Source organism: Phalangium opilio, unplaced genomic scaffold (genome assembly GCF_054372755.1).
Source record: "Phalangium opilio isolate 3A_F unplaced genomic scaffold, DU_Popi_V2 ptg000042l_1, whole genome shotgun sequence".
Taxonomy (NCBI): domain Eukaryota; kingdom Metazoa; phylum Arthropoda; class Arachnida; order Opiliones; family Phalangiidae; genus Phalangium; species Phalangium opilio.
This window is the reverse complement of record NW_028324166.1, coordinates 1667280-1684172: the sequence shown is the minus strand read 5'-3', so window position 1 is coordinate 1684172 and position 16893 is coordinate 1667280. Positions and strand designations below refer to the sequence as shown.

General features: G+C 41.4%; 1 protein-coding gene across 4 annotated transcripts; it reads right to left on the bottom strand.

The window, feature by feature from the left end:
- Positions 1-51: 51 nt before the first annotated feature.
- On the bottom strand, positions 52-16872 carry LOC149678189 (uncharacterized). Of its 4 annotated transcripts, XM_089836199.1 has the most exons (13): positions 16741-16872; positions 15079-15644; positions 12555-13921; positions 10682-11907; positions 9827-10107; positions 7428-7565; positions 6574-6673; positions 6388-6506; positions 5989-6198; positions 2887-3919; positions 1402-1500; positions 1198-1268; positions 52-364 (listed from the first exon to the last, which is right to left on the bottom strand). In XM_089836199.1, the coding sequence occupies exons 2-12, from the start codon at positions 15595-15597 to the stop codon at positions 1201-1203; spliced, it is 5160 nt and encodes a 1719-aa protein (XP_089692325.1). In that variant the 5' UTR covers positions 15598-15644; positions 16741-16872; the 3' UTR covers positions 52-364; positions 1198-1200. The 4 variants fall into 4 exon arrangements, with proteins under 4 accessions (XP_089692325.1, XP_089692323.1, XP_089692324.1 ...); XM_089836197.1 differs by lacking the exon at positions 1198-1268; XM_089836198.1 differs by lacking the exon at positions 1198-1268 and having other exon boundaries at positions 15079-15632.
- Positions 16873-16893: the final 21 nt, after the last annotated feature.

The window sequence follows — 16893 nt, the reverse complement described above, 5'->3', positions numbered from 1 at the left end:
AGCTTAGCTATGGGAGCATCTGTTAGTATTTGTTTAACAACCAAGACTCGCTTTGAAGTGTCGAAAAAGAAAGCAATGTTTATTCATAACAAACTGATACATGATTTACGAAAAAACAAAGCACATTAAATGTACACCTTATGAAAGAAAAAAAATATTGAAATTGATCAAAGACCTGTGACGTTATTTCATATAAGTTTGAAACTGGTTTACACAAGTTTAAAAAAATGTTAAATGAATGATATATGGCCAAAGTAATAAAATGCTAAATTCCGCAACTATCTTTCAATAACATCGTCATCACCTTCACATTCGTCTACAACGTCCATGTTGCTCATGACAATAGTTCCGTCGTTAGAGTTATCTTAAAAATAAAATACATTCATTTTAAGTTAATTGACTCGTTTTCCATAATTTTGATCATCTAACCTATATGAAACTTCGTGCTTAATTATTTCACAATTTTAAAATTTACTGACTTTCCCTGACAAGATAAAAATCCCCGGACTTTCCCCTGACGCTTCAAAAATCCCGGACTTTTCCCTGACGCTTTAAAAATCCCGGACTTTCCCCTGACGCGTTAAAAATCCCCTGACTTTTCCCTGCCCTGTTAAAAATCCCCTGACTTTTCCCTGACGCTTTAAAAATCCTGGACTTTTCCCTGACGCGTTAAAAATCCCGGACTTTTCCCTGACGCGTTAAAAATCCCGGACTTTTCCCTGACGCGTTAAAAATCCCGGACTTTTCCCTGACGCTTTAAAAATCCCGGACTTTCCCCTGACGCGTTAAAAATCCCCTGACTTTTCCCTGCCCTGTTAAAAATCCCCTGACTTGTCCCTGACGCTTTAAAAATCCCGGAATTTTACCTGACGCGTTAAAAATCCCGGACTTTTCCCTGCCCTGTTCAAAATCCCGGACTTTCCCCTGACGCTTTAAAAATCCCGGACTTTTCCCTGACCTTTTAAAAGTCCCTGGACTTTTCCCTGACCTTTTAAAAGTCCCCGGACTTTTCCCTGCCCTGTTAAAAATCCCTGACTTTTCCACGACTTCGAAGGTAATGCAGTAAGTGTAGGCCCTTTTTCTTATTTAATTATGCGCAACGCAACCAAGCAAACAAAAATCGCTGAAATTCAACAATTTTGTGCGACTATCACTTTACACCCCTAATAAAGCGATAGTAAATAGAAATATCTCTACCATTCAAGCGGGTTCGAGACCAGGGATGTCTTTAATTGCTGATTCGATTAACCCATTACCTTCCGCATCACCTAAGACAAATAATCGAAACAACATCCAGGAAATCAAACTTGAGTGTAACCCACTTATATAATTTCACTTCTACTACAACTACTACTAATACTACTATAAATTTATATCGTTATTGAAAAGAAAATAATTTACCGGAACTTAAGGCCAGGACAGAACCTTCCTCTGATGTTTCTAATTCATTACCTTTGTCCAAATCTTTCGACAAAGGTTCCTCCAGCGTTACGAATTGCTCTATGAGAAAAAGCCACTCGTTTGTTTTGGAACATATCTTATGAACTTATGTTAAGAACAAATTAACAAACGAATATTCGCGAGAAGAAACTAACAAACGAATATTCGCGAGAAGAAACTAACAAACGAATATTCGCGAGAAGAAACTAACAAACGAATATTCGCGAGAAGAAACTAACAAACGAATATTCGCGAGAAGAAACTAACAAACGAATATTCGCGAGAAGAAACTAACAAACGAATAATCGCGAGGAGAAACTAACAAACGAATAATCGCAAGAAGAAACTAACAAACGAATAATCGCGAGGAGAAACTAACAAACGAATAATCGCGAGAAGAAACTAACAAACGACTATTCGCGAGGAGAAACTAACAAACGAATAATCGCGAGAAGAAACTAACAAACGAATAATCGCGAGAAGAAACTAACAAACGAATAATCGCGAGAAGAAACTAACAAACGAATATTCGCGAGAAGAAACTAACAAACGAATATTCGCGAGAAGAAACTAACAAACGAATATTCGCGAGAAGAAACTAACAAACGAATATTCGCGAGAAGAAACTAACAAACGAATATTCGCGAGAAGAAACTAACAAACGAATATTCGCGAGAAGAAACTAACAAACGAATAATCGCGAGAAGAAACTAACAAACGAATATTCGCGAGAAGAAACTAACAAACGAATATTCGCGAGAAGAAACTAACAAACGAATATTCGCGAGAAGAAACTAACAAACGAATATTCGCGAGAAGAAACTAACAAACGAATATTCGCGAGAAGAAACTAACAAACGAATATTCGCGAGAAGAAACTAACAAACGAATATTCGCGAGAAGAAACTAACAAACGAATATTCGCGAGAAGAAACTAACAAACGAATATTCGCGAGAAGAAACTAACAAACGCACGTTCTTCAGAACAAACTAACAAAGGCACGTTCTTCAGAACAAACTAACAAAGGCACGTTCTTCAGAACAAACTAACAAAGGCATGTTCTTCAGAACAAACTAACAAAGGCATGTTCTTCAGAACAAACTAACAAAGGCATGTTCTTCAGAATAAACTAACGAACACACGTTCTTCAGAATAAACTAACGAACACACGTTCTTCAGAACAAACTAACGAACACACGTTCTTCAGAACAAACTAACGAACACACGTTCTTCAGAACAAACTAACAAACACACGTTCTTCAGAACAAACTAAGGAACCAAGTAACCTCTGCGCCTTAACCCTTATCAATGTAACCCTCAAGGTTTTTGTGTTCAAACAATACAAATTATAATAAAAAAATGTTCCCGAGCATAAACAACTTTACAAAAATACACAACAACAACAACGAACAACCAAACAAAGAAACGAAAACAAAGAGTCTTACCTATTTCATTACTTTGAACCGACGTGGCCTTTCCATCCTCATTCAAGGCCTGAATCTCTAAATCCAACTCTTTCAATTCCTTTGTTGACTCATCTTCATCTTTCCCTTGAATCTCCTGCTCACTAACAACCACAGCATTCTCTTCAACAACAGAAGACTCCGCTTGTTGTTGTTCCTCTACAGCTGGTTCAACAACAGACTCCGCCGCTTGTTGAGTTTCTTCTACAACTGCTTCACCAGCAACTTCGGCAGTAGTAGTATCTTCGGAAACAGCAGTATTTACCGGTAAAACGGAGGTTACATTCTGATCAATTACATTCAGCAATTTATCCAAAATGGCTGGTTGTTGATTAAGTTTTGACGTCGCATCTCTCGCATTATCATCAGTATCATCAACATCCATATCCATATCAGTTGGAACCATATTATCGCTGACTTTCATTTTACCGGCGCCATCTTTGTTGGATATAATCAGCGTCTTAATTTCTTCTCCAGTTGGAATTACTTCCGGTTGTCCTTCAGTTCCCGGTGGAGCCAATTCCGATTCCATTCCAGGAACGGGGGCCGTAGTTGCCGGAGCTAATCCCATTTGTTGTTGCATGTACATTTGAGGGTCCATGTAGGAACCGTATTGATTATACACCATATTTTGTGGCATGGCCGGCATGGGCATTGCCATCATGGTAGCGTGATTTTGCATCATCATTTGATTCATCATGTATTGATTTTGCATGTAATCCGCTTGACTCATACCCATATATTGCATTTCGAGGGTTTGCGACGGAGTCAGGGTTTCGCCTTGCATTCCCAATGGTTTACTGGCAATTTTTTTATCGCTTGGTTTAACCTCTTCTACTTTCTTGAAATTTGGTGCCTTTCCTATAATAACAGGGGCTGCATTGGCTGCAGCGGCTTTTTTCGCCTTTGTTTTAGCCAATAACGTCATTTTGATGCTTTCCTTATCACGCTCCGTTACCGAGGGTTTGATTTGTTCTTTGGGTTTTTCTTCCAATTCTTGAATTTTCTTGCGATCCTAAAATTAAAACGGGTACTTTTTTGGTAAACTTAGAAAGTGTTAAGTAAAGGGAAATATAAGTTAAAGTACCTAATATACTCTCAATTAGAAAAGAAAGTTTCAACGTTAACGTTAACGTTAAGTCCTCGAGGAACGTTAATCTATTGTTTCAGCCACAAACCGATATTATATCGGTATCGGGCTCAATTTTTATCAAATCTATCTATATCTATATAAATCAAAGTCCTGACTGACTGATTGACTGACTGATAATCAACGCCCAGCCCAAACCGCTTGCCCTAGAAGGCTGAAAATTTGCAGGAACGTTACTCGTAAGTAGTAGTAGGCGCGTACTAAGAAAGGTTTCCCCCAATCCGCCGCCATCTTAATAAATGGCGCCCATAAATGTAAAAATTCTTTTCTCTGTCCTGACTGACTGACTGACTGACAATCAACGCCCAGCCCAAACCGCTTGCCCTAGAAGGCTGAAAATTTGCAGGAACGTTACTCATGAGTAGTAGGCGCGTACTAGGAAATATTTCCCCCAATCCGCCGCCATCTTAATAAATGGCGCCCAGAAATGTAAAAATTCTTTTCTCTGCAACAACGTCCGCGCGTTTCAACCGATTTCGCATAGATTTAGTACACTGCTTTCCTTTAACCTATAGACGGACTGAATGCTCTTTGGGCTCGATTTGTTGCCATCTTTTAAAATGGCGGCCAGAAATTTAAAAACCCTTCTTTATGGAATAATGTCCGCGTGAAAAGTAATAAAAAATGTTCCGACGGGCTGACGGGCAACGCCGAGTGCCTTCGCTCCTAGGGCGCTACAAAAAATTGGTCATCAGTAAAATCTGCCCATTCTTTGTATCATTTTGATGGAAGTTCTTATTATACGCGAGCGACGCCGCGGGTAACAGCTAGTCATACGATATGGAGCCCGAAACGGGAATTTCGTTAACAAGAACGTGATTGGTCGGAGGTGTAAGTTTAAAATTATGTATGAAATTGAAATGTAATTAAACTAATGTAAACTTCTAAAATAATTCCGAGATATTTCTTTTAATGTTTCACTAAGCAAAATAGGTCTTATAATTAGTAGAAGAATCGATCTATTTATTTAAAATGATGGGTCTTTATAAAGAAAATGGTCTGAAGCCATTTAATTAAAATTCCATACTTTAATTACAAATGAAGTATTAATTTAAACATGAACTTAAAACTTTATTGAAAACTGCGGCTGAATTTGTTATTCATGATATATGCACCAGCTATCATTTTCTAAGTCACCTGATCAATATTATTTATATTGTAAGTGATTGATGGCAGAAAATTCGTAAGACAAAATGCGATCTACGAGCGACAATTTTTCTCCGCGCATCGGCGGAATCTGGTTTGTCGCTCGTATCTTTCACTTTTTAAAGGGTTAGTAGCATATAAATCGAAAAAACAAAGTATGTACAATATGTTATGTACGTTAAAGTTAGAACCTAAAGCCAGACGCGAGTTACAGATCTTACCTTTTCCGTGTGCAATATTAAAATTACCAAAACTCTCATAAAATTCCGACTTTTCCCCGACCTTTTCTACGATTTTCCCCCGACCTTTTCTACGATTTTTCCCCCGACCTTTTCTACGATTTTTCCCCCGACCTTTTCTACGATTTTCCCCCGACCTTTTCTACGATTTTCCCCCGACCTTTTCTACGATTTTCCCCCGACCTTTTCTACGATTTTCCCCCGACCTTTTCTACGATTTTTGCCCGACCTTTTCTACGATTTTTCCCTTACCTTTTCTATGATTTTCCTTTACCTTTTCTATGATTTTCCCTTACCTTTTATATGATTTCCCTTACCTTCTCTACGATTTTCCCTTACCTTTTCTACGATTTTCCCTGACGTTTTTAGGCCCAATTGTTATTGTTCTAAACATAAGTGATCAAATTCACTGACTTTGAAGGAATTCTAACAAATTCCCTGACATTTCCACCCGTTTTGCAATTCCCGGACTTTTCCAGGTTATCCCCGACTTACTTCAATGCTACTAACCCAAGAGTTACGTAATAATAAGCAATCAATTGTTCTTACTTCTAATTCCGATTTGACGAGTTCCTTGTTCTTCTTTTGAGCTTCGGCTTTCTTGCGTTCGCTTTCAGCATCCTTTTTCTTCTTCTTGGCCAATCTGTTGTCTTCCTCCTCCTTCCATCGTTTCTTCTCTTCACGTTTCAAAACAGCCAATCCCTGCGTCTTCTCGTACTGAAGATTTTTCTCGTAACTCGGATTCAGCAGCGAGTGTTTCTGAAACGAAATCAGGTGAAATCAGTATAACCCCTACCCCTGACGACGTCATAAAATAGTAGTTTGCAAACTACTAAGTGCCAAACTGTTACAAATTAACAAATCGCGGTAAAACATTTGCCAATCCAGTAAAACGTGGATGACAGTTGCAGCTGCAATTGCAAGAGAAAATAACGTAAGAACAATTACCGTAAAACTCCTATTGTGATCCGAACTCTTCAAATGGGCCTCTGCATCGTTATCTTCACCGATGAACAACGAACAAAGTTTGCAATAGAAACCCGAAACGGGCATGAAAAACTCTAAACCTGTAAACGGAATTACGTTTTTTTGAACTTTGAAACTTCACCCTTAATTAAAAGTTAATTAAATTACCCTTAAATGGTCTCAAAATGGTTTTCTTCGAATCCTTAGTCTTATCCGCATCATTATCGGCACTAGCATTAACCCAAGGAGTATCTTTCGCGGACATTTTCTACGATTGAAATCAATTTTAAGATCGCGTTAATTAAGAACAAATACCATCCTCGCGGTAATTAAGAACAAATACCGACATCGCGGTAATTACGAACAAATACCGACATCGCGGTAATTACGAACAAATACCGACATCGCGTTAATTACGAACAAATACCGACATCGCGTTAATTACGAACAAATACCGACATCGCGTTAATTAAGAACAAATACCGACATCGCGTTTAATTAAGAACAAATACCGACATCGCGTTTAATTAAGAACAAATACCGTCATCGCGGTAATTAAGAACAAATACCGTCATCGCGGTAATTAAGAACAAATACCAACATCGCGTTAATTAAGAACGAATACCAACATCGCGTTAATTAAGAACGAATACCGTCATCGCGTTAATTACGAACGAATACCGTCATCGCGTTAATTACGAACAAATACCGACATCGCGTTAATTACGAACAAATACCGACATCGCGTTAATTACGAACAAATACCGACATCGCGTTAATTACGAACAAATACCGACATCGCGTTAATTAAGAACAAATACCGACATCGCGTTAATTAAGAACAAATACCGACATCGCGTTTATTAAGAACAAATACCGACATCGCGTTAATTAAGAACAAATACCGACATCGCGGTAATTAAGAACAAATACCGACATCGCGGTAATTAAGAACAAATACCATCATCGCGTTAATTAAGAACAAATACCATCATTAAGGGTTTCAATTAAAGTGTACGTACCTTTTTATGTTCAAAGGTGTTGAGATGAGCCAAATATCGTAGACCAGATTCGCATATTTCATTGCAAAGTTTACACCAATGATTTCCGGGATCGAAATACTCGAAATTGGGACCAACATCGTCAGGCACCCCTTTGCCCTGAAAAACAATAATTACGACAAAAGATTAAATACTGCAAAATTAAATGAAAAGAATGGTTTGTTAAGTCTTTATTTCACAAACCAAAGACTATCAACTCATACTGAGTATGTTAATTACTTCTTGGTTTAGTATGGTAACTCTTTTATAAAATTGTTGTAGATACATTCGAGTATCCGAACCTTGAATCACTTTTCCAATTTCGTAGAAAATAACAATACACGCTGAAGCACTTTTTATTAATAACATTAAATTACATTAGTGGAAGATTTAAATAACACATAACAACTTTACACATTGAAACTTCCGAGGCATCTGTGAATAATATCTTGAATCAATTCCGTTACTTTAATTTGATGGCTTCAACGTCAATGACGCGTAAGTCCATCAGATTTGAAGGTGGATGAACGTATCTCAGAGATGGACGTGTTACCATCTAATATACAACTCATCACGTAGCGTGGGCAAGAATTCAAGGTCGAATTTGGTTCAATGGATTCATGATCAACTTGTTTCCATTACATTACTTGCTAAGACGACATAGTTCTAGTATATTATAAGCTTAAGCCGATTCTGCAGAGTCCGGCTCTTCGCGTATTGTTCCCTTAATCGTAAAGGCCTATTAACACGGACTCAGGGTTGCCGCTCAAGTTTCATGCAATAGATGGACGGATCTATAAACTTTCTTTCGCTTCATCTCTGCCATCTTTACCATGGCAACACACGGACTTATTCCCTGACTATTTCTTTCAGGCAAAGTTGTCCATGTGAACAGTACGTTTTCAACAAAATGTAACACTCAATGCTGGAACATTGGGACTTCTAAGCAGCCATCCCCTGACTATTTCCTTTAGGCATGTCAACATTACACTTTTAAGAACATTGTGTCAACATAATGTAACACTCAATGGTGGAACGTTCAATGTTGCAGTTTTCCCTCAACTAAAGACAATTTCACCCGTCGTTCTCCCTAACCTATTACGTTCATTTTTAAAGTATCCTGACCTTTGGCAACCCTGTTATGGATTCAATAATATAACAAATGACAAATTCTGAAAAGTAAAAAACCCTCTACGAAATCGTGTCATCCCAACTGATGCAAGATGTTCGTGTGTTTGACTATGGATAATGAATGCAGCATTCGCAAGTTACTCATCAGAGGCATACTTAGTGAAACTTGACAATGTCTTGTCTTTCTTTAAATTTGACCACAACGCTAGACGGAACCCCAAATTTCCACTACGATCGGATCAAGAGACATCAGCAGCTTTTAAGACTGTTGCGATTGTTGAAATAATACTTGCAATGAATACAAAAAACTGCAACAAACACATGAAATGTGATACAAAAATGTCTTGCTTCGACAGTGTGTGTTTATGGAACTCAGGAAATAGGGGGACAAAGATGTCCTGCTTCCACAGCCTCTATGGTTAACGAACCCAGAAAAAACTACAAACAACCGATGTGATCTGATCAACCCTGAAGTTCTGCTCATAACAAGCCTAATTCTTCTCATAAAATGTTGAACAAAGTTGTCCTCTATGGTTAATGAACTCGGGAAAAACTACAACCGATGAGATCTGATCAACCCTGAAGTTCTGCCTAACTCCTCTCATAAAATGTTGAACAAAGAAGTCTTGCTTCGACAGTCTGTGTGGTTATGTAACTCAGAAAGTAGGAAAGAAACTACAAGCGACAACGATGTTCTGCACAGGAAGAAACTACAAACAACCGATGAGACCTGATCGACTCAAAACATGCCTAATTCTTCTGATACAATGTTGTACATCAGAGTAAATATAACGTACAACCCAATCAGTCCAATTCTTTTGGCTGTGTATTAATTCCTTGGTATTCGATCAAGACCAATTACAACAGCTTTTTATATATAGCAAAAATTGCCTTTCATTTGTTGGGCATCGCATCATTGGCATATAATATCATTTTTACAACCAAACAGTATCACTTTTACATAATGTACGTTTCAGAAACAGCGGCTAAGTGCAAAAAACCAATTATTAGATTATGCCATGTTAAATAGCTATACCAATTTCACGTTTGACGTTTCGTAGAGAGAGAGATAGATAACACATTCGGGACTGAAAGAAGATGACGTAATCACTAGCTAGGCCAATTAAGGCGGGTAGTAAGTAGTAATTAGTACGTAATTCCCGTCGTCAAGATTCGATTACCACTTGTCAATGGTCGCAAAAGATACATAGGCTTAAAGACTACAGGAGGTTTATGGTAAAGTCGCTTACCTTCGAGGTCTTTTGTTGCGGACTTATGGCGTTCCTGTCCAATTTAGACTTGTCGTCTGTTGTCGGGATTAAGCCTTGCCCCAGCAGAGGCGAGGTAAGTTTGACGCGTTTGGGAATGCGCAAATCAGTCGGATGGGGTCCGTAATGCTTTTCAATATCATCCAAACTATTGTGAATTTCGTCAATCTGCGTCATCAACTCCTTTTGCAGACGGGTGTTTTCAATAATCAGGGGGTCTTTGTGACCGTCCTTTTCTCTTTGCTTCTTACGCATCTGCAACCCTATTTGTGCCAAACCCAAAAATCGTTCGAGAAACGACAAAAAAAATCATTGGAAACCTGATTCGACATTTATGTAAGAAACAATTGGGTCTTTAAGTCAAATTAAAGAATGTTCTTGGCTTACAAACGGACTTGTGCAAATCCCTAAGCCTTGTTCGTAAACCAAGCTTTAAATGACTTAAATCTTCACACAATCTTTCCATACCTCATATCGGTTGCGGTAAGAACTACGACACACCCATTTTACCTTATTTTTACAATAAAATTGCCATTTTTTGCAATCAATCAACTATAGTTGATAATTCTATATATATTTGACTGTTAAAAGTTAATTACCCGAGTCAAATTGGTACGTGTACTTGTGGTGGCAAGTATTTACTCTTATTTTACTCTTTCATAGAAACCACACGTTTTCATGCACATAATACTTACCTCCGAACACGTAACGATAAATATTTTGAATTTAATTATAAACCTGTTAAATATTTAACTAAACCTAACTGTGGTAATTGAGTTGGCGTAATGGTTAGTATACCTAATGGTTAAACGAAAAACAACCAGAACTGTGACGTACCTTGTATTTTCTGCAATCTTTCCAATTCCTCCGTTAATATATTCAACTTGTCGCATTTTTCTCGCCTCAGATCATCAACGAGTTTCTGTGTCTTCCTGGTAAGTAAATGTGGTGTCGATTCGGGCATCTTCTTCTCGGCCATCGTGTCCATCCCAACTGGTTTAAACTTAGGTACCATTTTACTCAATTCCAAATCCTTGTCCGCGAATCGATTCTGACCTTGAAGTTCGACAACCTTCAAATTGGTCGAGGCGCTTCGTTTTCCAAATTGAGGATGGTTCTCGGATTGATTACCAGTTACGGGATAAGAAGACGATGACGCATATCCTTGAGGTGGCGGTGGTACGGCGTTACCGAATGAATTCGCGTTTGATTGCGAATTGGGGAAGGCCTCGTGTCCGGGTGGACCGTAGACGTTCGGGTAAGGTTGAGGAGGTGGTGGAGGATACTGAGGTGGTGGTGGTGGCAAAGGTATGTTAGGTGTGGAGTAACTACCAGGGTACGCGACAGTAGGCGGGGGAGGTTGTTGACTGTAATAGTTCGATGGTGGTGGAGGTGGTGGAGGTTGTCTGCTACTAGCGTTGTCCTGATTAGGGTAGGGTTGCCTCGGAGGTGAACTGAATTTCGATTTTGACGCTTGAAAATGAGGTGGTGGGGATCGGGAATAAGACCTCGATAATGATCGCGAGAAGGATCTCCTTCGTCTGGGAGGAGGAGGCGGTGATCGACTAAATGAACGTTGAAACCTTTGAGGAGGTGGAGGTGGTGAACGGGACGAATATCTCTCGTATCGTCTTGGTGGTGGCGATGGACTATGTCTTCCGTGTTGTCCTCTCGACGTCGGGCTTCCGGGTAATCGGCGATGGACGCTTTGAAACGAAGGCGAGATTCTCCTTTCGTGAGAGCCAGAAGTTACTCTTCGATCCAGAAGCGGCGAGGCCGATCGACCGTAACCGGGTGAAATTCTTCTCTCAATGATGGGAGAACGTCTTAATGGCGAGTGCGAAACGCGGCGGTCGATAAGAGGTGAACCTCGTCTATCGAGTGAGGGAGAATGACGTTGACGACTACGATAGCTATCAGAGTGTGTGGGTGAACTGCGGGTCAAGCTGTCAACGCGACTGGAGCTGCCTTGTTTTAACATGTCATGGCGATTACCCGGTGACAGGCGACGGGAGCTGCTGTGATGGCTCGGAGGACTCCAGCTTCGATCCAGGCTGGGTTCTCTGTTAATGATTAGTCGCGTTAACCCTTATGTCCGCCAATAGAGGAATGGCACCTCCCTGCCTTTGGCTGCGTTAGCCCTTATGTCCCCCAATAGAGGAATGGCACCTCCCTGCCTTTGGCTGCGTTAGCCCTTATGTCCCCCAATAGAGGAATGGCACCTCCCTGCCTTTGGCTGCGTTAGCCCTTATGTCCCCCAATAGAGGAATGGCACCTCCCTGCCTTTGGCTGCGTTAGCCCTTATGTCCCCCAATAGAGTAATGGCACCTCCCTGCCTTTGGCTGCGTAAGCCCTTATGTCCCCCAATAGAGGAATGGCACCTCCCTGCCTTTGTCTGCGTTAGCCCTTATGTCCCCCAATAGAGGAATGGCACCTCCCTGCCTTTGGCTGCGTTAACCCTTATGTCCCCCAATAGAGGAATGGCACCTCCCTGCCTTTGTCTGCGTTAGCCCTTATGTCACCCAATAGAGGAATGACACCTCCCTGCCTTTGTCTGCGTTAGCCCTTATGTCCCCCAATAGAGGAATGGCACCTCCCTGCCTTTGGCTACGTTACGCTCTATGTGAAATTAACATGGAGTGCCATTACTCTATAGTCCCCGCCCGTTTAGATTACAAAGGAGCCCACAATGTTAAGAAAAGTACATTACCCTCTAGATTGTTTGGGATAGTATTCCTGCATCGGACTTCTCCCACCCAGTTCTTGGTAATACTTTCTCTGGGCTGGTGGACTGCTTGTCTTTCCACTTTGATCGAGTCTTTTCATTTGGATCTCGTAATCGCTGGAGCTTCCGTACTTAGAGGATGGCAAGTCCATAAGGGAAGAACTATTATGAGTACCGCGATCCGGTCGATGAAGAGGCGAGATTGTTCTCGGATCCTTTTGGTACTCGAGATTTTTCTTGCTAAATGGACTTGGCGGCGGTTCATTCTCCGAACGCTCGCGCGATGATCTCACTGGACTCTGAGCACTCCAGAAAGGTTTGTTGTTGTCTCCACTATCTCGGCCCATCTGTCTCATCTCGGACTTGGGCAAGAGTTCCTCTAAGTCAAACAACTTTGATTTCTTATTGAAATTGCTGGGGGGAATCGCATCCTCCATTAAGGGACTGGCGTTTCTCTTGACGTTTGAACCCCCTGGTTTATCCATTACATGGTCTTCCTCATCACTCCAACCAGAAGACATCGTTTTCTTAATCAAGGGACTTTGACTCTTGTTGGAATGTTGTTGACGACCACTTTCCCAAGATGACAGGAAGTCGGAATTATCTGGACGACTTGACGTGGCTCTACCACCATCGTTCCTATATCTGTCGTATTGACTCTCACGGTTAGATTTACTCAAAGACGTATCCTGTTTCATCATTTGGCCACGACTAGAATTGCGGTTGAAAGACTGTTCTTTAGAACCTTCCCCGTACAGGAATTCATCCTCGTCATCGATACTGCCAAATCCAAGTCCAGGAATCTGCGGCAATGGTGCATCGACTGGTGATGGTCTCTTGGGTACTTGTCCATAAGGATGTCCTGATGAGGTTTTCTGCCCCTGATTCTGTCCCGCGTCACGTTCCTGTTGTTCAGTTGACGTTTTAACTTTAAGAATCGGTTTGGGTTGCTTCAAGATACTTGGCGGAAGTTCATCCCGATACTGTTTAGGTCTATAATCCTCTTTCTCTTCGATTTCTTGAAAGTTACCACCAGTATTCCCTGACTCTTGACGCGCGTCAGGACTGAATCTGCGCTGCAAGTTTTCCAACATGGCATTTGAGGCGTTGCTTTTGCTTGTCGCATTGGGATCATCCAGACCCAGTTTGCGTTTCTCTTCTAATGCCTTTTCGAGTAAGTATGATCGGAAATCTTGATTTCCCGATGGGGCGTTTTGTTGAAAGGTTTGTCTGTTTTCCGTTTCAGCAGGGGTGGTCTGGACTTCTTCGGGATACAAGGCTGCCGCCATTTTGGCTTGGTCTTGTATCGGAACCCATTTTGGTAATTCAGGAGGCTTGGGAACGACTGGTTGCTAAATTAAGACAACATGAACAAAATTTGATGAAATTCATTTCAAACTGATGAGAATTTCAATGACTGAAGGGAAAAGGTCTACCGTAAAACGGAAGGGAAAAGGTCTACCGTAAAACGGAAGGGAAAAGGTCTACCGTAAAACGGAAGGGAAAAGGTCTACCGTAAAACGGAAGGGAAAAGGTCTACCGTAAAACGGAAGGGAAAAGGTCTACCGTAAAACGGAAGGGAAAAGGTCTACCGTAAAACGGAAGGGAAAAGGTCTACCGTAAAACGGAAGGGAAAAGGTCTACCGTAAAACTGAAGGGAAAAGGTCTACCGTAAAACGGAAGGGAAAAGGTCTACCGTAAAACTGACGGGAAAAGGTCTACCGTAAAACTGACGGGGGGTAGGCCTACCGTAAAACTGACGGGGGGGTAGGCCTACCGTAAAACTGACGGGGGGGGTAGGCCTACCGTAAAACTGACGGGGGTAGGCCTACCGTAAAACTGACGGGGGTAGGCCTACCGTAAAACTGACGGGGGGTAGGCCTACCGTAAAACTGACGGGGGGTAGGCCTACCGTAAAACTGACGGGGGGGTAGGCCTACCGTAAAACTGACGGGGGGGTAGGCCTACCGTAAAACTGACGGGGGGGTAGGCCTACCGTAAAACTGACGGGGGGGTAGGCCTACCGTAAAACTGACGGGGGGGTAGGCCTACCGTAAAACTGACGGGGGGGTAGGCCTACCGTAAAACTGACGAGGGATTAAGGCCTACCGTCGAACTGACGGGGGGGAAGGCCTACCGTAAAACTGACGAGGGATTAAGGCCTACCGTCGAACTGACGGGGGGGGAAGGTCTACCGTAAAACTGACGAGGGATTAAGGCCTACCGTAAAACTGACGAGGGATTAAGGCCTACCGTAAAACTGACGAGGGATTAAGGCCTACCGTCGAACTGACGAGGGATTAAGGCCTACCGTCAAACTGTCGGGGGGGGGGGGAAGGCCTACCGTCAAACTGAAGGGAAAAGGTCTACCGTCAAACTGAAGGGAAAAGGTCTACCGTCAAACCGAAGGGAAAAGGTCTACCGTCAAACCGAAGGGAAAAGGTCTACCGTCAAACTGAAGGGAAAAGGTCTACCGTCAAACTGACGGGGGAAGGACTTGTTAACTTACAGGCGTGGTTAAGGTTGAATTTTGAGGCTGCATCTCCTTAGCCTGTGCCAAGAGGCTGGAATTAGTGGGAGATTGACTTGTCCTCTTCCTGTACCCTGAGCCATCGCGTCTAGGTGGTGTCCTGGATCGTGACCTTGATCTTGACCTAGCTCTTCCCCTATCCCTCGATCTGGACCTTGATCGGGTATACGACCTTGACCTAGTTCTCGACCTCGATCTTGACCTGGAATATCTGCGATGGCGTCGTCCTCTATAGGGAGATCTGGATCGAGATCGCGACCTGCTGCGTGATCTGCTACGAGAATATCTACGGCTATGACCGTAATTGGACTTTCTATCATACGGTCGATATCCTCCGCGTCCTCTTTGGTTGAAGTTCTTGTCACCACGTTGAAATCTACCACGGAATCCACCGCGACCTCTGTAAGGTCGTCTTGAAAATTGGCGTCCTCCACGACCACGCCCACGTACTTGTCCACTACCACCCGTGTGGTCATTATCTCCTTTGTTGTCCGACATGATTTTGGTTTAGGTGTTTGTCAACTCGGAACTAACTGAAATTTAAGCTTTAGAGTAAGAATTAACTACAATTAACTCAAATTATCTTTTAGAACAGTTTGCAAAGCGTTATCGTGCAATTATAGGGTAGGCCTAACCATAGCCCACTTGATCACGCACGCTGGCTGCACGCGCTCTAGAAGCCCGTCCAAACGATTTTTTTTTACATGTTAACTCGCGAATGCGGCGCGTCACATAGGTTCGGTCTAAACTTTCAAACCCGTGTCTGGTTTTAACATGGGCGTCTATGGGAGGGGACCAGTTTTTTCAACGTTTTTGACAATATTAGTGCATCTACTGGTTCAAATCTCTTGAATTTTTAATGAGACGTGTATTGAAAGGTTAGTTATTATCCTGTAAAATTTCAAGTCTTCAGCTATAATAGTTTTTTTTATAAAAAATAAAAATCATCACATAGTAGAGAAATAAATCCTTCAATGTGATGATTTTTATTTTTTATAAAAAAAACTATTATAGCTGAAGACTTTAAATTTTACAGGATAATATCAAACCTTTCAATACACGTCTCATTAAAAATTCAAGAGATTTGAACCAGTAGATGCACTAATATCGTCAAAAACGTTGATAAAACTGGTCCCCTCCCATAAACGCCCATGTTAAAACCAGACACGGGTTTGAATTTTAGACCGAACCTATGTTATTCTCATTTTTAGGGTCGATTGAGCGGGCTTCTATAGCGCGTGCAACTTGCGTGATCGAGTGGGCTGTGGCCTAATGAAGAACAACATTTGATAAATGTCACTGAATAAATAACAATTAATGTACACTATATTTTGCATTAATATAGTTGCTGAACAACAATAATTAAACGTTTTCAATTAAATTTAATTGTAATGCACGTTAAGATTTTCGGCAAGTTTAAACAGGTCCGAACAAGTCCGAACCGTCCGATTCGCGATCGCGAAAGTCAAAGAAAACATAGCGTGCCTAGGCCTTTGTCCGCCTTTAAGAGCCGGGGAAACCCGGAGAGTTATTATCTTCGATTATTTTACTCAATTTTATAATGTTCTTACGCAAGTTTCAGTGTAAATACTTTGCGTTTATTTCATTTAATAATCGTCAATTAAAATTACTTATCATTACCTTAATTGTTTAGAATCCTCTGTGGGCGAATGGGCGCCTTTCTTCTTAAGTTAACGCATTGCGTTTTTGCGACTATCAAAACCTAAAAATCTACAGAGCTTATATGTAGCTTGTCTTTGGTGGACAGAAAACTGTAAAAATGCGTTGTCTGCT

What these genes read in the sequence shown, in the direction of transcription:
- LOC149678189 (XM_089836197.1), bottom strand. Translation starts at nt 15,597, where the DNA reads ATGTCGGACAACAAAGGAGATAATGACCACACGGGTGGTAGTGGACAA. An exon ending in ATCACAATAGGAGTTTTACG is followed by an intron (nt 6,199 to 6,387) that starts GTAATTGTTCTT and finishes ATTTCGTTTCAG; the next exon opens with AAACACTCGCTGCTGAATCC. An exon ending in TGTCCTGGCCTTAAGTTCCG is followed by an intron (nt 365 to 1,401) that starts GTAAATTATTTT and finishes TTTATTTTTAAG; the next exon opens with ATAACTCTAACGACGGAACT.